The sequence below is a fragment of the Aythya ferina genome (genome assembly GCF_964211825.1).
Source record: "Aythya ferina genome assembly, chromosome: 1".
Lineage (NCBI taxonomy): Eukaryota > Metazoa > Chordata > Aves > Anseriformes > Anatidae > Aythya > Aythya ferina.
Window position 1 is genome coordinate 31,190,827 of NC_140296.1, and position 17,978 is coordinate 31,208,804.

Sequence of the window (17,978 nt, forward strand, 5' to 3'; positions counted from 1 at the left end):
ATTTATTTGAATTGTGTTCCCAAGCATCTTTACTGTAAATCAGTTCCCTGATTGAGAAATGACATGATTACAAACTTTCAGTTTTCTTTTAAGATACTAGTAAACAACTTTTTTAAAACTCTCATATTTTGTTTGCATCTTATGTGCCCATACTCGCTTGATCACACTCAGGAAATATTTTTGTACACTGCCGCTATGCATGACTAAGAAAAGAGCTGTAGATAGAACAAGATGAGATACAGGCTGTAATTTACACCTGACAGAGTGTGAATTTCATTGCAAGTCCTTTTAAAGGAAACTTGCCATTTTCTCGACATTAAGATAGACAGTGATTCCATAAAAAAAAAATGATCATTGTCTTTTCTGTTTGTTTGTTTGTTCTACTCTGCTTTGGTAAAATTTTATATATATATAATAATATTATATAATATATTATATAATATTATATATGTATATACATATATATATATATATTCCTTGACCTAATGCAATCTTGCTTTATCTGCAGGCACAGGTCATGGTCCTGTCATGCTGAACATACCCTATAAGCAGAGAACAGCCTGACTAGGCAAGATTAATGAAGTGCAGGATAAAAAAAAATATTATCACCCCATTTCATGGGTGGGGATCAAGGTACAGGCAGTTTAAATGACTTGCCCAAGGTCTATTGCAGAGCTATTTGAGGAACAGGAATCTCCTGGATCCCCATCCAGTTGCTTTTCTATTTCTAATGGACAGAAGACCCCTTATTTGTTTTGGTTGAACTGCAATTTCAGGTAGTTTAGAAGACATTTAGAGATAGAAGGGTCTATTAGTCTTTCCCACTGAAAGAAATATTAGCAGGCAATTAAAAGAATAATAAATGGGACCCGTTTAAACTGCTCTACTTGCTGTTCCTCTGAGCTTCAAGTAAGAAGGTACACAAAGGTCATTTCACCTGACTGCTTATATATCAGAGGCCACTAGTGTCACCCAGGCACTACTAAATTAAACTATATATTTCAGACAGAAATTCACTCGTCTCACCAAACATTGTCTATCAAGATTGTAAATTCAAAGGACTGGGTCTTGTCTCTGCATGCTTCTGTTTTGCATTCCTGCAGTGTCACCTGGACAAACAAGGACAGTTCATACTTCTATTGGTTTAATCCCCTACATCATCACAATTATTTTGAATAATTTGATGCCTTCTAGCTTAAACCAAACCAAACCAAGTGAGCAGAGATGGTGTCAAAAAGGTGTGGACAGTGACCCTGGTACCTCCTGTGTGCCAGAAAAGCTCATTTCCCAAGCAGCAAGTGATAGAGCAAGAAGAAATGGCCTCAAATTGCACCAGGGAAGGTTTAGATTGGATATTAGGAAAAAATTCTTTACTGAACGGGTTGTGAGGCATTGGAACAGGCTACCCAGGGAAGCGGTTGAGTCACCATCCCTGGAGGTATTCAGAAGACATGTAGATGTGATGCTTAGGGACATGGTTTAGTGGTAGACGGTTGTATGTCACAATCTTAGAGGTCTTTCCCAACGTAAATGATTCTGTGGTTCTATAATTGCTGCTGTAGGGATGATACCAAGTGGTGGCTATCCAGCTGTGCTGGGGGAGCTGGGGAAAACTGCTGCACCCCTGGGTCTTCTGGGCTAGTACCTCTGTCCTCTGAATGTTCAAGGGGTGAAGTCAAGACTTGGTCCCGGAAGAACATAGTACAGAAGTTTGCTGGATGACAATATAAGCAAACAAGTCCAAAGCTATCAGTAACTATATTCATAGCTACAGGCCAAATGCTTTATTCATAATGTTGCAGTGAAAGTATTAACATTACATTTGTTTAAAAAGTAACTAGTAGGCCGTTTGTGACCCTCATAATACATGTTAAGCAGTGCTCTGCTGGTTTACACTGGTTGCATTCTGCTTTATGTTTTCCAGAGGGTCAGTGTGCAATGATTTTTACAGCAGTAACAAATGCTATTTATGAATATAAGTAACTAATTTACCAAAGTTTCACACAGTGACTTCACGGCTTCTGCTTCACAGTTAAAGGTTCTGGAAACCTTTTGGTCCTGTTGTTGACTTTGGGTTGTTCCTGTTTGTATCTTGAAGCCTGAAAATACCTTATTACAGTAAAGTAAATACATTATTCTTGTTATTGCCCCTGTTATTAGAAAATATTTATGTAGTGCAGTAAATTTACATTGTACTCTGCCAACGTAGATAAAGGCAAATTCTCTGCCCTGAAGAGCTCATAATTCAAATAAGACAAGACAAACAAATGCACAATACTCCAGGAAAGGATGGTTGAAAGCATTGTTAGCTATGTGAAAGGGGTGAAGGACTTGCATGAGGAGAGAGGGGGATGCTATCTTTACCAATGTTCCTAATATTATGTCACAGTAGCATCTTAAAAGTCTCAAAGGACAGAAGATCCAGCTGTATGAGTGCAAAAGCCTGGCAGGAGGGTGGACCTGCCCATGATTCTTGGAGCATCACTGGCTCGCTGACATCCCTGCCTGGGGAGCTCCTGAATGAAGCAAGCACCAGCCCAATTACAGCACAAGGAGCACTGGATCTCCAGTTGGTTTTAGCCCTCCTGGGGTGGATGAGGTGTTAGCCAGTAATCGTACAGCAGGACAAGATGGAGAGAGTGAAGGCTTTTAGCACCATCATAACCACCATGAACTGCAGCTGGAACTCCATCTGTTCCAGCCCCGGGGCAGCCAGTTATAAGGCAGTAGCCCCAAAGCGTTTTTTGTTGCCTGATAACAGCTGATGCACAGTCTCTGATGGTCTCCTGATAAGGCCTCATATTAAATATGGGATTGCCTCTCCCTCTGTGGAGGCAAATCATAGAATCATAGACTATTCAGAGTTCGAAGGACACACCAGGATCATTGAGTCCAACTCCAACAAAAGACAAAGAAGGTGTACAAGTGTCCTGTGGAGAAGAGCACACATGCAGAGTATGCAATATTCCTGTTTGCAGTTCTACAGTAATTGCTTCGTGATCCCATATGCAACTATTTAGAAAACAGGTAGAAAATTCTTGGCTCCATTTCACAATGTAATTCAGCTTCTGATGAAAGCCACTGGGTATGAGGGAGAACCAAGAGCCTAGAAGCTCTGCTCCATCTTCTAAAAAATATAAAACCTCCTCAGTTCCCCTCATTTACCCACAACAACCAGACCAGGAGAAGCAAAAGGACAGAGGGAAACTCCATGTAGCTCTCCTCACCTTTAATCAAAGGAGGTACTGCCCTCAAGCATGGCACAAAGGATAAAGAGAGCCATTTACTACCTGGTCAAAGCTGATGGGAAGAAAGAGGGAAACCATGGTGGCTGAGTGGGGTTTGTAGCTGAGTGGTTCACTAATCTTTAAGAAGGGAGCTGCAAGGAGCAAAGGAGTTAAGCATCTGGGAAAGAAACAGGGCTGAGGAGAAACAATTCATTTGGAAGTGGGAAGAAAAGGGCCAGAACGAGTTTCCTCTCCAAAGAACAGGCAGATGTAGGGCAATACAGTTGTAGGAAATGTGTGTGAGTGGGCAGCTCCCGTTGTCAAACACTAATAGTCATATGTTGGCATATTCACTGGGGATAGGCAGGAAAAAAAATCAGAAAGCAAGCCATCTCTCTAAATACACATTTGTGTCTTTATCTGGGGACAGTCTCTTGCGTTACGGAAAGCTGTAGTCATTTCTGTTCTGAGCTTTGCTGTGCTGGAGTTTCCCAGGCAAAGGACAGGACTGGGAGCCGAGTCCCTTGGGATTGAGTGGTGTATTGGGATTCATACAGCAGGTAGCTGAGTGGTGGCTGGGCTCAAGAGGCACAATTTGCTTGACCCAGCCCATCTCTGAGTCTTGTTTCATTGGCTTATCAGGCAGGTGTCTGAAACAGGCCATCTGAAGTATCTCATTCTCCCCATTGGCAGTTTTGGCAGTGGGAAAGCTCAGGCCTAAGCCTGAGGCATAGGTCTCGCACTGGATGAGATGAATCCCTTCTTCTCTTAATGAAACAGCACAGTGTAACAGAGTACTGATTCTTGGTAGTGAAGAGATATTTGGATGAGGGAATGGCCTGTGGCAGAGTCAGGCAAGAGATGTGCCTTTGCTGTAAGGGGAAGCATGTAGTCAATGGATGAAAAACAAACAAACAAACGAAAAATTGAAAAGCACAGAGCAAAATTCTGAGGTAAATGGAGAAGAAGAGGCAATACACTAAGAGGAATGGAAGGAATACAAGATAAATGAGACCAGAGAGTACACTACCAATTCAGAGCTTATAGTTGGGAAAAAAAGATCCTGAGTGTAATGAGCTAAGAGGTGATGGCAGCTTTTGGAGAGAGAAGAGATGCAGGTTGATAGAAGAGATATTGATTTTTTCTCATAAGCAGAATTTTTCACCAGAAACCTTGAATTAAAACAAAACAAATGTAAATCTCTCTTCAGGTGTTTCACCTGAACTCTCAATGAGAAAATACATGGTGGTCTTGCATAAAATTTTGTTCTATATGATTTTAGATCACTTCATTACCCCATGAATAGTGTTCTGCAGGTCACCTGGGAACTTAAGCAAGGACACTTAGATGTCATCTATTGTCCCAATTTTGTCCAATGATAAAAGTGTATTTTAAAAATATGAAAATAGTTTGATTGACAAGTGTTTTTTTTCCCCATGAAACTGCCTGAAAAGACAGGCTGCTTTAACTCCAGGAGTTCAATTATACAGGCTGTGAAGGAAAAGAAAAATGATAATGAATGCATTTTAGAAACTTCTAAAAAGTTACTTAAAATAGATTTTCCATACATAATGTTGCAATGTGAAACTCAACTGTCTCCTGGTCTTCTGGGCCTTGAAGGATGCAGTGTGTGTTCGTTTGGAAATTCAGTAATGAGGCTACCCCCTCTCGTTCTGATGGACTGCATGATACTGTCCCTAGGGGTCTGCCACAGGCAGGGCTTACCCATCAAACTGCATTTTTTCAGGTGGTGTCATGGGAGTGATTTTGCTTCAGGTTAGCCAGGAAGCTAAAATGCTTTTTCTGGGAGTGTGTCCCAGCTTGCTTTGGTCTTTTTTTTTTTTTTTCTTTTTTTTTTTTTTTTTTTCCTCTTTTGTCTGTATTTCTTTTTTAGAAAAACAACCCCCTTTGTATTTCAGTTGCCTGAAGTAGCTCTAGTAAACACAAGGTATGGGGTGTTGCACAGCAGAGTAGGAGAGGGTGTGATGTGTGATGCATTTATGTAGGTGTTCCCTCAAGCCAGCAGAGATAAGAAATAGCATGTATAGCTCGCATATAATGACTGCCCCAGGTGACGTATGGCATCAAGGAGGCATTCCAGCACCTCTCATGGGAGCATTTCAGTATTCAGCCTTCCAGTGAAGTTGCTGAAGTCTGTTTGCTCAAGACGTGCTTTGGGTGCCTTCTCTTCTGTCTGAAATGCAGTGATGTGGGAATGTCACATTTCTAAAGTAGTCGGTGGCTTTCAGTAGAAAAGAGCATGACACAAGGACTAGTCTTAAAATACTGCTGTTAGTAATTAAAAGGTTTTAGAATCGTTCTTTATTTGCCCCATATAAATTCTTAATAAGCAGAAATGTAAAGAAAGGGTTGGTTTAAGAGACTACAGGCTCCTTAAATGGGAAGCAAGTGATTCAAAATTTCAAGTCATCTTGAAAGAGGGAAAAATGGAGACACAATCACCATACACAATGGTGTTTTTTGTTCAAGTAATAATCAGGCTTGTTTTTATCATGACTACACTGCATCGCAAACTGGCAAAGTTGCTTTTTTTTTTTTTTGTCTTCCAGATGATTTTGGTACTGCATATGCTTTTTTTATCACTAAGCTGGACTTCTGTAATGCTTTGCTTAATGTGCCTCCAGATTCTGTTATTTATAGACTTCAGCATAGTCAGACTGCAACTGCTAAAATACACACAAAAGAAAAAGCACATTTGTAACCTGTTAAGTCTTTACTCTTCAACGCCAGAGAAGATCGGGATTTAGCATGAAATATTATGGGGTGACCTTACAAAGAGCATCGCAAGCACACCTGTTTATCTTGAAGACTTTTTTTTTTTTTTTTTTTTCACACTGAAATCTCCCAATGTTCTGCTTTTGGAGGGAAATCTGGTCTTTGTGTGTTCTCCGTATTATCTTCAAAAATTGCTGGGGCAGAGGATTTTAGTAATGCAGCATCTCAAATGAACTGTTCTTCCAGAAAATGTATTTTGTGCAAATTGGCTTTGTTAAATTTAAAAGGAAACTGTAAATATATTGTGGTTTTCTCTAAGTTGTCTTAGTCCTATCAGTACGGCCATGATTTACTCGTTAACTGTTTTTCAGCAAAAATTGGTGGAGAGGATCCTTTGTAAATATGTAGAAACATACTTATTCTGTGTACTTAGTGAAAAATGAAATCTCTTAATGCTACAGCCTATGTTTTATGAGTTTATAAGATGACAATGTTGTTTTTCTACAAACATTCTAGGCACAGTCTATAATGAGCATAGGTGTTATAATTAATTCAAAATACAAAAAATCAGAATAATTATGAAAGTGAACACATAACCAGAGCACTAAGGGTAAGACCCTTCTTATTTTCACTGTTTATTTGCCTAATAAAGCTGTTTTGTTAAGGAAAGTGCCAATTCCTTCAAAATCAATCTTTTCTTTCAAAGGCATCTGGTAAGCGGGAGTCTGACAGACAGAGCCAGACAAATAGGGTGACTCTCTGAAGACCCTGGAAAGCATCTAACCTCTCTCCAGTAGAGCTGCAAAAGACCAAAGCATATGATAGATACCTAACCTAGGGTCCCATCCCAGAAAATAAGATGTTTTCTAAAATGCTCTGATACATCCTGTCTTTTATTTATTGAATTTGTAAACATTTTTTTTTACAAATTGTTTTTTGAAAAGTTTAATTTCTTCAATTTCTTCAATTTATTTTGAATTTCATAATTTAGGTGATTTTTTTTTTAGCTGTTAACATGCCGTTAACCATGCAAAAATCTGACAATGCCTCTTTTTCATACACTGCATATGCAACATTAGTAGGTAAAAGCCATCTTCAGTGTTACATTGGAGGTGTTCTTTCATTTTACATGCTCCAGACAGGATGGCCATGGTAAAAACACATCATGTTCATTGTTACTACCCACAGCTTTCTTCTTTATCCAGAGATGGTCAGGAAGACATGGGTAGTGATTCTCATAAAATCTTTGCTTCTCTCTCTCCTTTCTTTTTCTCCTTTCTTTATTGAGAGTCCTGTCAACATCTCTAAAAATAGAAACACTGGAAAGACCCAGTACAAAACACTTGATGCATTTTAGAAGACAGCAGGAGGTAGCCTGGTAAATGACCTGTGCTTTGGCAGGTCAGGTGGAGTGTGACCAACCTAATGACCGCCATCCTATGAATCACAGTGAGCAATAACAAATGCTTCACACATGCTGTTCGAGTAAGAACTGAAAAACTCTCCTAGGTGTAACACGATGCCACATCGCTCCAGCCACCTGCATTGTCATGAGAACTGACACCAGTACTGTCTAATGGCTTTGCAACTTTTAGACCCAGGTTTCAAAAGATTGATGGCATCAGTCTTTTTCTTGAAGGATTTAGTGGTCACTAAAATGAGACAGAGAGGTGAAATGACTTGAGGTCACAGAGCAGGTCAGTGTCAGAGCCAGGCAGAGAACCTCCTCCACTCATCCTGGGGCTGGCCGCTGACCCAGCACTCCACAGAGCCTCATTACCATGGTGCATTTAATCAGCTTCATTCCATGTCGTAATTCACTGTCTGTGTTGTTATAGATATCTAAAGGGTAGGATTTTAACTTAGCAATCTGCTGTGTTATTGAATTAGTTTTATGTTGTGTTAATTTCTTTGTCTCACAGCATTCATTGCCTGTGATAATTGATGCACAATATATAACCGACTTCTGTATTCATTTGGGTAACTGCATTTAATTGCCTGGTATAAAATATGCGTGCTAAGTGCAATCTGCTATGACTGCTTTGACTGAGAAGTGCTCATTGGTATGGACTTGAGGGTGCTTTATCTTTCTGACAACCTGTCTGAGGGAAGTCTAAATGTCTCACACAATCTACCATGCAAGGATTGGTACTTGCATTGTGTCTGCAGAAAGTGAGGCCACAAAAAGTGTCCCAGGGAATTGCTTTACAGTGTTTCATGTTAGAAATTTGTTAATGAGCAGCTCTAAAGAAATGAAGTTTTTATTAATACCCCTGCTCCCCAAAATCCTCCAGAACCATCAGCACCCAGAAGACTTAACACGTTTTCTCCTGCAGATCAGGATTATGGCTTTATTTGCCTCTCAAATTACTCCCCCCTCCCCCCCGGAGTAAAGCTACTCCCACGCACAAGTGTTTATGTACGCAGATTTCTTTTACATATATCTTCAGGTCATTAATGCCCAGAGGAGTACTAAGGATTTATAGATTGGGAGAGCTATCTAAAGGTGTGATGTCAGTGAGATGGTGTTGATTAATACCTGCTCATTATACACAGGGTGCCTGCATACACTTTCACTCTCTTGGACATTTAACAAGTATCACAGTGATTCCTTTTATTTTTAAGAATGCAAGAATCTTTACTATCAGACATATTTCTCATCACACATCACTTGTCTTTTATATGACCTAGAGTGAGGGTTTATTTGTTTTTCTAGCTTGTTTTGTTTCCAGTGTCATGAAGAATATAATAGTGCAGTATCTGAGCTATACAAAGAAATGCTGAAATTTGCCCAAAGCTGATTTTATTTTAAGAATTAATGAAACCTCCCCCTGTTTGAATTTTCAGAAGTTTCTTGATGAAAACTAAAGGTTGAGTCTCAATTATGTGTAAAGTTCCTGTAAAATTATTTTATCCAGATTATACTGCTCTCTATCAATGTAATCTTTGAGTTGTCAGCAGAAGGGATCTTCACAATTAGTATTTTTCTTTTTAAGAGAGCTTGTTTCTACAGTCTGTGTCCTTCAGGAAGTAGCATTAGTTCTGCCTGCAGCTTGCTGCAAATTATTCAGTGTTCATAGGTGCCTTTATGCTTGTTATTCAGCTCTCTTCCACTGACAAAATAGCCTGAAGCAGTTCTTGGTTAGATAGGACTAGTTCCACTTTAGGCTCCTTGCGTGCTCTTTGTGCTTTTTCCCCTGGTTCAGCCTGCACTGCATCCAGGTCCTGCTGATCAAGCAGCAGCCTTGATGGCTAGAGAGAAAGCAAAACTGCCAAGAGCCAGTGTGGGCTAATGAGAGTGTGTTTTCAGCAAAAACCTTTGTGGCACACTGGGCAGCAATGGTGGCATAGTCCAATAGAGGATTCACAAATAATCCTATATTCATGGTGGTATTTTCTTTCATCCTCTGCAAGGACTTTAACAAATGCTTGTGGCTAATTTATGGAAATATACTAAAATTTGAAATAGATGGACAACCTGGTAAAAAGCAAATGCAAAAGAAGTCACATATTAGTTCTCAGTAGACTGAGGTGTGTTTGTTTAGCCCAAGGTCTGAGTCTTTATGGACCAATTCCCATTTCTGGCAGAGCTAATACAGCTGCAGTTTGGGCTGGGCAGAAGAGAGCATGAAGTTTGGCAGCAGACCTTGTAATGTCACCCAACACACACATCATGAGGCAGTAAAATATTGAGAAACAATCCAGCATCCCATTTTTTTGCCCCTTATCCCATAATCCATGCTGGTCCAAGATATCTGTACAGGTCTACTGACAACATGGGGAAGCACCTTCTCTATTCCCAGCAGTCGGGGGGTACATGATGGAAATAAGCAACTAGCCCACAACAAGGTGTGGAGAGGATTTTCATCACTATTTTGTTGCAGTTTTGAAATGTTCCTTCCTGCACCAAGGCAAGAAGGCTCCTGGTCACAGGAGAAAGGCAATAAGGCACCCAGATCCATGCCAGAGGGGGATATGGATCCATGGGTGGCAGGTGAACCACCCTCATCTGGTTTGTTCAGCATGTGTATGTGAATTAAATTGATTTGCGAATGATTCATAAAGAGGAAAGAGGGTGTACAGAGTGAGAAATATCTTATTGACAAGCAATTATTCAGTCATCTTTAACCTCAAAGTAGACATTTGTGGTTAAAAGTTTATAGCCTGAGTAGAAAGAGCTAAGTATCAATTTAAGGAGCTGAATAAGAGACACCCAGTTTTAAAAACATGACATAAATCTCGGGTGGCTTGCCAAGATTAACATAAGTTAATCGTGTTCCCTGCAGAGGACTTTTGTTCAATGTTTTTTGGTATTTATAGATGTTATTTAGCAGCTAATTTTATCATAAAATTATTTTATGTTTTGTATAATGAATAGTGGAGATCAAATAGGAATTGGAATTGCAAATTTGAATATTAAGAGTTGATAAATATTGACTTTTAAATAGACCCACTGTAGATTTGAACAAAATACTTTTTAACCTAGTATGCTGGTTATTTGAGAATTACAACATACATAAAAAAGTAAAGTATTGTCTGATCCCAACTCTTTCTTTGCTTTTACAGCTATTAATTTGATCGTGTCCCTATGAAGTTATCTGTACAGTGTCAGAGAATTATAAAACTTTCTAGCTTGTACTTTATGCACATCATATGTAAAAAGAAAAGTGTGGGAGGTGCTCAAATACAGCTAAAATACAGCATAATCACTTTAATTGTTTCTTTTCTAAAGAAGAATTCTTAGGGTTTGCATGTAGGAAACCTGATAATTAAGATCTTTCAAGTACTTTTTAAAAAGACAGTGAAAGTGTCTTTAGGGCTGAGCAAGTCACCAACAGGCACCTGCTTGGCATTCATGACTCCCCCGTAAAGCTTGGAAGCACACAGTCAGAGGTTGGTTTATCTCCCTACTGGTATTAAAGACTGTAGATCAGACCCCTTTGGTTCTTCTGGACAGCCAAAAAGAAAAAAAAGAATACGCAGCTCTAGTTTTGCCAACAGTTACATGTAGCTAATGCACATATCTAACATGGGTATATGTTTGCATTCATCTCAACCTTTCCTAGCCTACAGGAAAGATGGGGAGGGACTCTTTGTCAAGGAGAGTAGTGATTGGACAAGGGGTGATGGCTTTAAATTAAAAGAGGGTAGGTTTAGATTAGATACAAGGAAGAAATTCTTCACTCAGAGGGTGGTGAGGCACTGGCACAGGTTGCCCACAGAAGCTGTGGCTGCCCCATCCCTGGAGATGTTCAAGGCCAGGCTGGATGGGGCTTGGAGCAACCTGGTTTGGTGGAGGTGTCCCTGCCCATAGTGGGGGGGATGGAATTAGATGGTCTTTAGGGTCATTTCCAACCCAAACCATTCAGTGATTCACATGATTCTCAGTGTTTTCTCCCTCTGCTGTGGGTGCTGTCAGCTCATAGCTTTCTGTCACACCTCATCCTCTCTTCAGCCTCCTTTACCATAAGCAATGCACTGACACAGTGAACTTCTCTAACAACAACAGCAAAAAGTTACTGTTATGTAAAATTCATGGTCTGACAGATATCTGATGAAAGCAGTGCGCTTTAGCTGGAAGCAGATGCTCCACGTTCACTTCGAGCTACCTAACCTTTCCCAGGCAAAGATAGCATGCTAGTTAAGGAGCAGGCATCATCCTCAGCTCTGTTAGGTTTTCTTACATTTTCACACCTCTGCGCATTCCTTTCTAAAATTCATTGCTTTTTTTTTTTCCTTTTTTTTTTTTTTTTTCTTTTCATTTCATAACAGGAGACTATTTCCTGAAACTTGCAACATCAGTTAATTGTTAACAGTTTAAAAAAAAATCATATTCAGCCCTTAGAATGAGCTTTCTCAGCCAATGCCTTCATACTGAGGAGGCTGTGTAGCTACTGATAAGGCCTAATTTGTGAGGCTTTTCGGTCGGAGGCAAGCTGTCTGACAGTTCCTACATGGCAATGTTTGTTTAGTGGGCTAGGATGAGTGTTCATTGAAAATCTTCACTGCAATGGGTGCTAGAAGGATGGGGAAGGTGGTCCAGTGTGAGTGGACACAAGTATCATTCAAGTGGCTTCCCAGAGTGGTCCATCGTTTTGCAACTATATTCTGACTGTGGTACTAGATGGATGATTTCATTTTTTTTCTCTTTCAGAGCCTAATGAGCTGTGTGTGGGCCCTGCGTTCAGTGACATCCCATCTCAAGATGCTGCTAATACAGTAGCTAATTATTTCTTGCTGAAGAAGTCTAACAGAAGCAAAAGGAACTGGTGAAAAAGCAATGGCTGCCGGTAAATATCTCAGGTCTGCACAGGTTGCAAGGAAATAGCTAGGAGATGGTTTTGGCTGTGATGGGATGGATGCACAAATAAGCAATCACACCTTGTGTTTTGGGATTCAACATCAGGAGGGTACCATCCCTTAGCTATCTAAGACACTCTTCGTTCCCCAATCCAGGAATCCATACCTGGGCTCAGTCATTTTTGACCATATTAATCATAACTCTCTTTTGTTTTCAGAACAAAACTTGGTGTTTTGCATAGCAAAAACAACAGGTTTTGACCTCTTTTTAGTTAGGGACTAACATATTTTAAATCCTCTAGAAAAATTGCATGTCATAGGAAGTGGGTTTTTGCTTTGGATGTGTTTGGTTCTTACAGCTTTCTTACAGTTTGTCATAGATTATATACAATTAAATTATATCAGAGGACTACAAGATGATTCAATCAGGTTGGCAGGGATCTCAGGAGGTCTTCAGTCCAATCTCCTGCTCAAAGCAGGGCCAGACATAGGGTCAGACCAGTTGCTCAGGGCTTTATCAAGTTCAGTCTTGAAAAGAGCCACGGTTGGTGACTGTACAGCCTGTTCCACTGCTTAACTCCTCCTCGTGGTGAAAAAGTTCACCATATAATCAGCTTGAATTGTTCATGTTTCATTTTATGTCTGCTGAATATTTCCAATATCTTCATCTTTGCTATACAGTACCAACCACTATTACCAGTTGTCTCAAAGGTGAAACATAATTAAGAAACAGAACAGTGGTTGTGATACCTCATTTTCACTGACAGTTCTGGTTAATAAAGCTGGGAAGTTAACTTTCCTACTTAGAATGTGTTTCTTCTCCTGCAGCAGCTGATGGTTTGGGAAGTATAGCTATAGATACCACGCAACTGAACATGTCAGTCACTGATCCAACAGCTTGGGCCACAGCTATGAATAATTTGGGGATGGTTCCAGTAGGACTAGCTGGACAACAGCTTGTGACAGGTAAGACTTTTCTTTTAAAAGAGTTCTGTTTTACCAGTCCATGGATTCTTTGCAACCTTTTAGAAATATCTGGAATGATTTCTGAGGATATATTTATTTTTTATGTTCTGAAAACACCACCTATAATTAATATTACATACTGCATAGTAGTCTCTTCTTGTACTAGGTGTATAATCTACATTATATTTTAGCCTTGTGGAAAGCCAAAACTCTGGGGAAAATGGACAACTAAACCATCGATCTTCATGCTGAGTCAAGACCAGGGGCCAGGTCATTTGAGAAGAATGTTTTTGTTTCTCCGTTCAAGCAGGATATCTTGAGGTTCTGCCAAAGAACACCATGGACTAGGACCTTCTGACTGAAGAAAGATTTTGAAGTTACGTTAATTAGGCAGAAAATCATGTAGTCTGTTCAGTTCATACGCTCAGCTAATATTAGTGAAGTGAAGCTTTCCCATCAGGTATTTGCTTATTTACACTCTGCCTGACTCCATAAATTGATTTCTAGAGGTTGTTCTTGTTTGATTTTGTTATTTCACTTTTAGTTTGGGAGAACATGTCAGGAAATCACTCACTCTAACAATAATAAAAATAATATTTTGAAACCAGCATTGTTTCACAGACTAGTTCAGAAGTTATGAGACCTCACTGTCAGCAGCAGAACTCCAGTTAGGTGGGATAAATTAAACTGTATTGTTCCTGTGAGGTAGAAAAAGAATATTTTTATGTGTGTGGGTGCCCCACGGATGCAAGCCATAAGCCAGACACAGAACAGGTCCCTTCTGGAATATGTGTCTTTATCTTGAGAAGAGCAGTGCTACATGTAGATCAGAGCTGCCTCCTGTCTTGTCTGTGCCTGTCTTACACAGTAAGCCAGGTCAGGATGTAAATCACTTTGTCTGCCTCACCAGGGATGCGTGACACTTAATTTTGGCCAAATATGTCCCTTTCTGGGACTGGGAACTGAGTGGAGCTGTGCCAGTTCACAGATGATGGTCTGGCTCTGAATTACCTATTTTACAGGCGGGTAAACTAAGCTGCATGAAAGTTGATTTATGATGAATCAGCCTCAAGCAGAGAGTTTAGCTGGTAGAGGCCATCAGCTGGTTCTTTAACCCCATGCTTCTGATTAAAGGAAACAAGCAGAACTAAAAGTGCCTGCCTCCCATGCTGCGCTGGTCCTATGGCCAGAAGAGGAGCCCTAGTGGTCCTCAACCCAATAGCCTACAGCAGAGCCCCAGGAAGACTGGCTGGTGTTGATGGGGACATGGCAGGGTACACCACCAGAAGGTCCTCTCCCAGCAGCAGCAAGGACTTGACTGGTCCTGGTGTGCCTCTCCCATGGGCTTGTGGGGAAATGGCATTTCCAATTATCTGGTAGAGTTTTGCCCCTAGAAGCTGAGGTTGTTGCTGGAGACTGTGGTCCCACCACAGGGAGAGGAGAGGAGAAATCCAACCAAACTGGAGCAGGACTTAATGAACCCACTGTCCTTGTGAACAGATTTATTGAGTTATGCTCATGTCCTGAATGTGTGCTGAACTCAAATTCAATTACCTGAAAAAGTCCAAATGTCAAAATCAGTTTCTCTGTGTTGATTTACAAGCATCTCAGTTGTATATCCTGTGGAGATTTGCCCACTCTTTGTCTTCTCCTCTTCCTCTGACTCCCCAGTTCTGGTGTAAGTTGTATGAGGTGTGCTATGCAATCCCTACAAGGCAGACTCCTTTCCTTTGCAATGCTTTTCCTTACAGGGAGGATCTCATGGATTTTATTTCATTGCCAGCTCCCTGCTGTAATTTCCATAATCATGTGTATCACGTATTGTAGGAGTGTTGTACAGGTCAGTTGGTATTTGTTCAGCATTTTCAATGTATGAAAGGTGCCATAAGTAATAAATATTAATTACTGAAGTGCTGCCTGCTTTCTCTACAGGTGTAGAATGACTTCTTTGTTTTCCCTTTCCTTTCCTTTCTTTGAGACTCTCTTGTATTTTTCAAGGTAAATAGGTGTTTTGACACTTCATTATATTTCCTTATGATTCATAAGTTTTTGACACATTTTCATCATGGCAAATCCATAATTTTTACCACAATATACCATGAAAAGACTTATAGACTTATTTGCAGTGATATATTTATAAGTATTTTTACTGTGTCTGCATTCAACAACAGTTTCCATCACCACGTTGGACCAAATATCTAACCAGTCTATAGCCCTTTCTGACTTTTTTTTTTTTTTTTGGTATTAATCCTATCAATGAAATAATCTGCCTCAGCAGTCACATATTGCTTTTTTTTTTACTGTCATCTATGACATTTATTGGAGATGAAAATGAAACACCAGTGTTTTTTGTCTCCCTTTAAAAATAAATATTTTTATTTTATTCTTTAATTTTTCTGCCTTGGTGACAGCTAGGAAAGCAATGATTAGTTTGAAATTATCTTGGAGAGAGTGTGATCTTTCCTGTGTGTGCTTTTACAACCTGCGATAGTCTGAAATTCAGTGTGTGATACTCATCTATACCCTGACATATCTCCTACTTCTGTGATACTTCTGTTTCCAAAGGACTTATTCTGTCATCGCCTTTTCTTCTCCTAACCTGCTGGCTCCGAATTCCCAAATTTCAGGGTATTTTTTTTTCCCATAGGTATGGCCTCTGTATGATCTACTATGTCTCTTTACAGTGTTTTGCTGTTTTTTTTTAACTGACGTTATCTTTGCTGCTGTGTAACATGCGGGGATTCCTGCCTCGTAACAGAGTTATGCTACCCACTTTGCAAGCTGTGAACTTCTTGCCTAGCCTGAGAGTTTGTTAAAATCACTACTAAAGCTTCTGCAACATCTGGCCAATTCTCTTCTCACAGTCTGGGATATAGCCTGTCTGGTCTGGGTAACTAATCAATTTTAAGCACTGCTAACCTTTTAATACCAGGTTAGATTATATCTGTACTCTATTTAATTCCTTATCTCCAAGTACTGCAAAATTGGATTTTTGATCTGGGCAAATGTCAGAGTCCTTCATTTGTCAAGATGAATTCTTGTTAATAGGTGTATAATATTTCTTCAGTTTCTTCAGATATATTCTGCTTACGCTTTTTGTTATTCAGAAAGCTCATATTTTTTCCATAATATTTAGGTATTGTATTACATATACACTAATATATGCATTTATATGTTATATATACATAATTCATACAATAAACTGTAGTTTAATATAGTTTAATAATGCATTAGCTAAAGTGTTAAAAACTGATGTGGAATAGCCTTGTCTGAAAAACACTTTCGTTCTAAACCTCCTCTTTCAGCAGGTTATAATTTTTTCCAAAAAATTGCCTTTTGGACTGAAATTTCTTGGTCTCAGCCCAGAGGTAAAAATTTTCTGGAAAGGTTGGAGAAAATCTGTTAAACTGCTTTTGAATTATCTAGACCTTAAAACTGCAATTTTCTATGCTTTGATACTTTGAGAAATATGGCCAGGTGAGAAGAAAGGATAATTTTTACTCCAAATTTCTGAGATCTGAATCCTCCTTGTGCACTCAGCAGCTCTGATTCAAGCACATTTTTCAATTCTGTTCAAGTTCACTGTTTTGTTACATTTTAGGGATAGCAAAAAATCTTAGAGACCTGTGTCTAACTTAGAATGTTTTATTTTTGCTTTTACATCAGGATTTTTTTCAAGGAAAATTTGGCATTGCTGAATTTAGTGTCCTCATGATCCCTTTTTTTTTCAGCAAATGGCAGCAGGTCACCTGTATTCTAAAGCATAACATCCTGCCAGAAAAATTGTTTAGTTCTTATTACACTAATGAGTCATTACTCCAGAAAACATGAAGCAATTTTGAGATGCTTTCCTCCACAATGACTTAGATGACCTAAACATTCATTAGTCAAAGGTGGCGTATGTCAAAAAATTCAGCACTACAAATGAGTATGAAGTACATTAGTGAAGTACATTAGTGATAATTCTTCTATACTTGCTTAAGACCATGCCCTATGCTTCTTATTTGTACTCTTACAGAGGGGAAAAAAACAAAACAAACAAACAAACAAACAAAAAAAAACAACACGTAAGTGCAGACATCCAGGATGAAATTTATATGTCTGCTTACAAGTCAAGGGTATGCTTCAAAAAAACATGCCTTCTTGCCTTCTACTTATTTATGGGATAATTATTAATGCAAGTTCACCTATGTGAACCCAGCCAACATGCCTCAGCCTCAGGATATTAAAATTTCTGTGGCCTCCAGTATTGTTTTTGCTGAAGTTAGACTGACCACTTCTATAAAATCCTAGTGAAAACAGAGGCTAGTAAGCTTTGAAACCTAACATCTTGGTTACCAAAAAGTATAGAAAAGCTATACACCATTTTTGTGGCCTCAGGCATATGTTTTTTAGACACTGGAGGTTGTGAAATATTAGACACTTACATCAGCCTTTCTGTTTTTCCATTTGTCTTTGCTTTCCCCACACACTTGTCTTTTGACCTGATTTCAGTGGAACATAGAAACTGTCAGCTTCAATCAGATCACCTCGTTCAGGATTGTGCTTTTGACAGTGTTGAGTATCAGATACTTCACAGGGAGATGTAAAAGGCAAGTCAGCACTGAAGTGCTTCTCCCTCCAATGGGCTCTTCTCTTGATCATTAATACATAGAGCAGGATTCCCCAAACTAGAAGTTGTATTTCTAAATCAAGCCATAACTCAGCAAAACTTCACTTATGGAAGCAGTGCCTGTGACATTAAGTGGT

At 39.4% G+C, this 17,978-nt stretch overlaps 1 protein-coding gene across 6 annotated transcripts in view; it reads left to right on the forward strand.

The window, feature by feature from the left end:
- ENOX1 (ecto-NOX disulfide-thiol exchanger 1) overlaps nt 1–17,978 on the forward strand; it is a 361,330-nt gene that overhangs the window by 210,944 nt on the left and 132,408 nt on the right. For 5 of the 6 annotated variants that reach the window (XM_084530082.1, XM_084530077.1, XM_084530079.1 and 2 more), the window contains 2 exons: nt 12,118–12,253; nt 13,092–13,229. In XM_084530082.1, the coding sequence (XP_084386208.1) occupies nt 12,244–12,253; nt 13,092–13,229 (148 nt within the window). In that variant the 5' untranslated portion in view covers nt 12,118–12,243. The remainder of the gene's footprint in view (nt 1–12,117; nt 12,254–13,091; nt 13,230–17,978) is intronic. The other variant, XM_084530081.1, reaches the window with a different exon arrangement.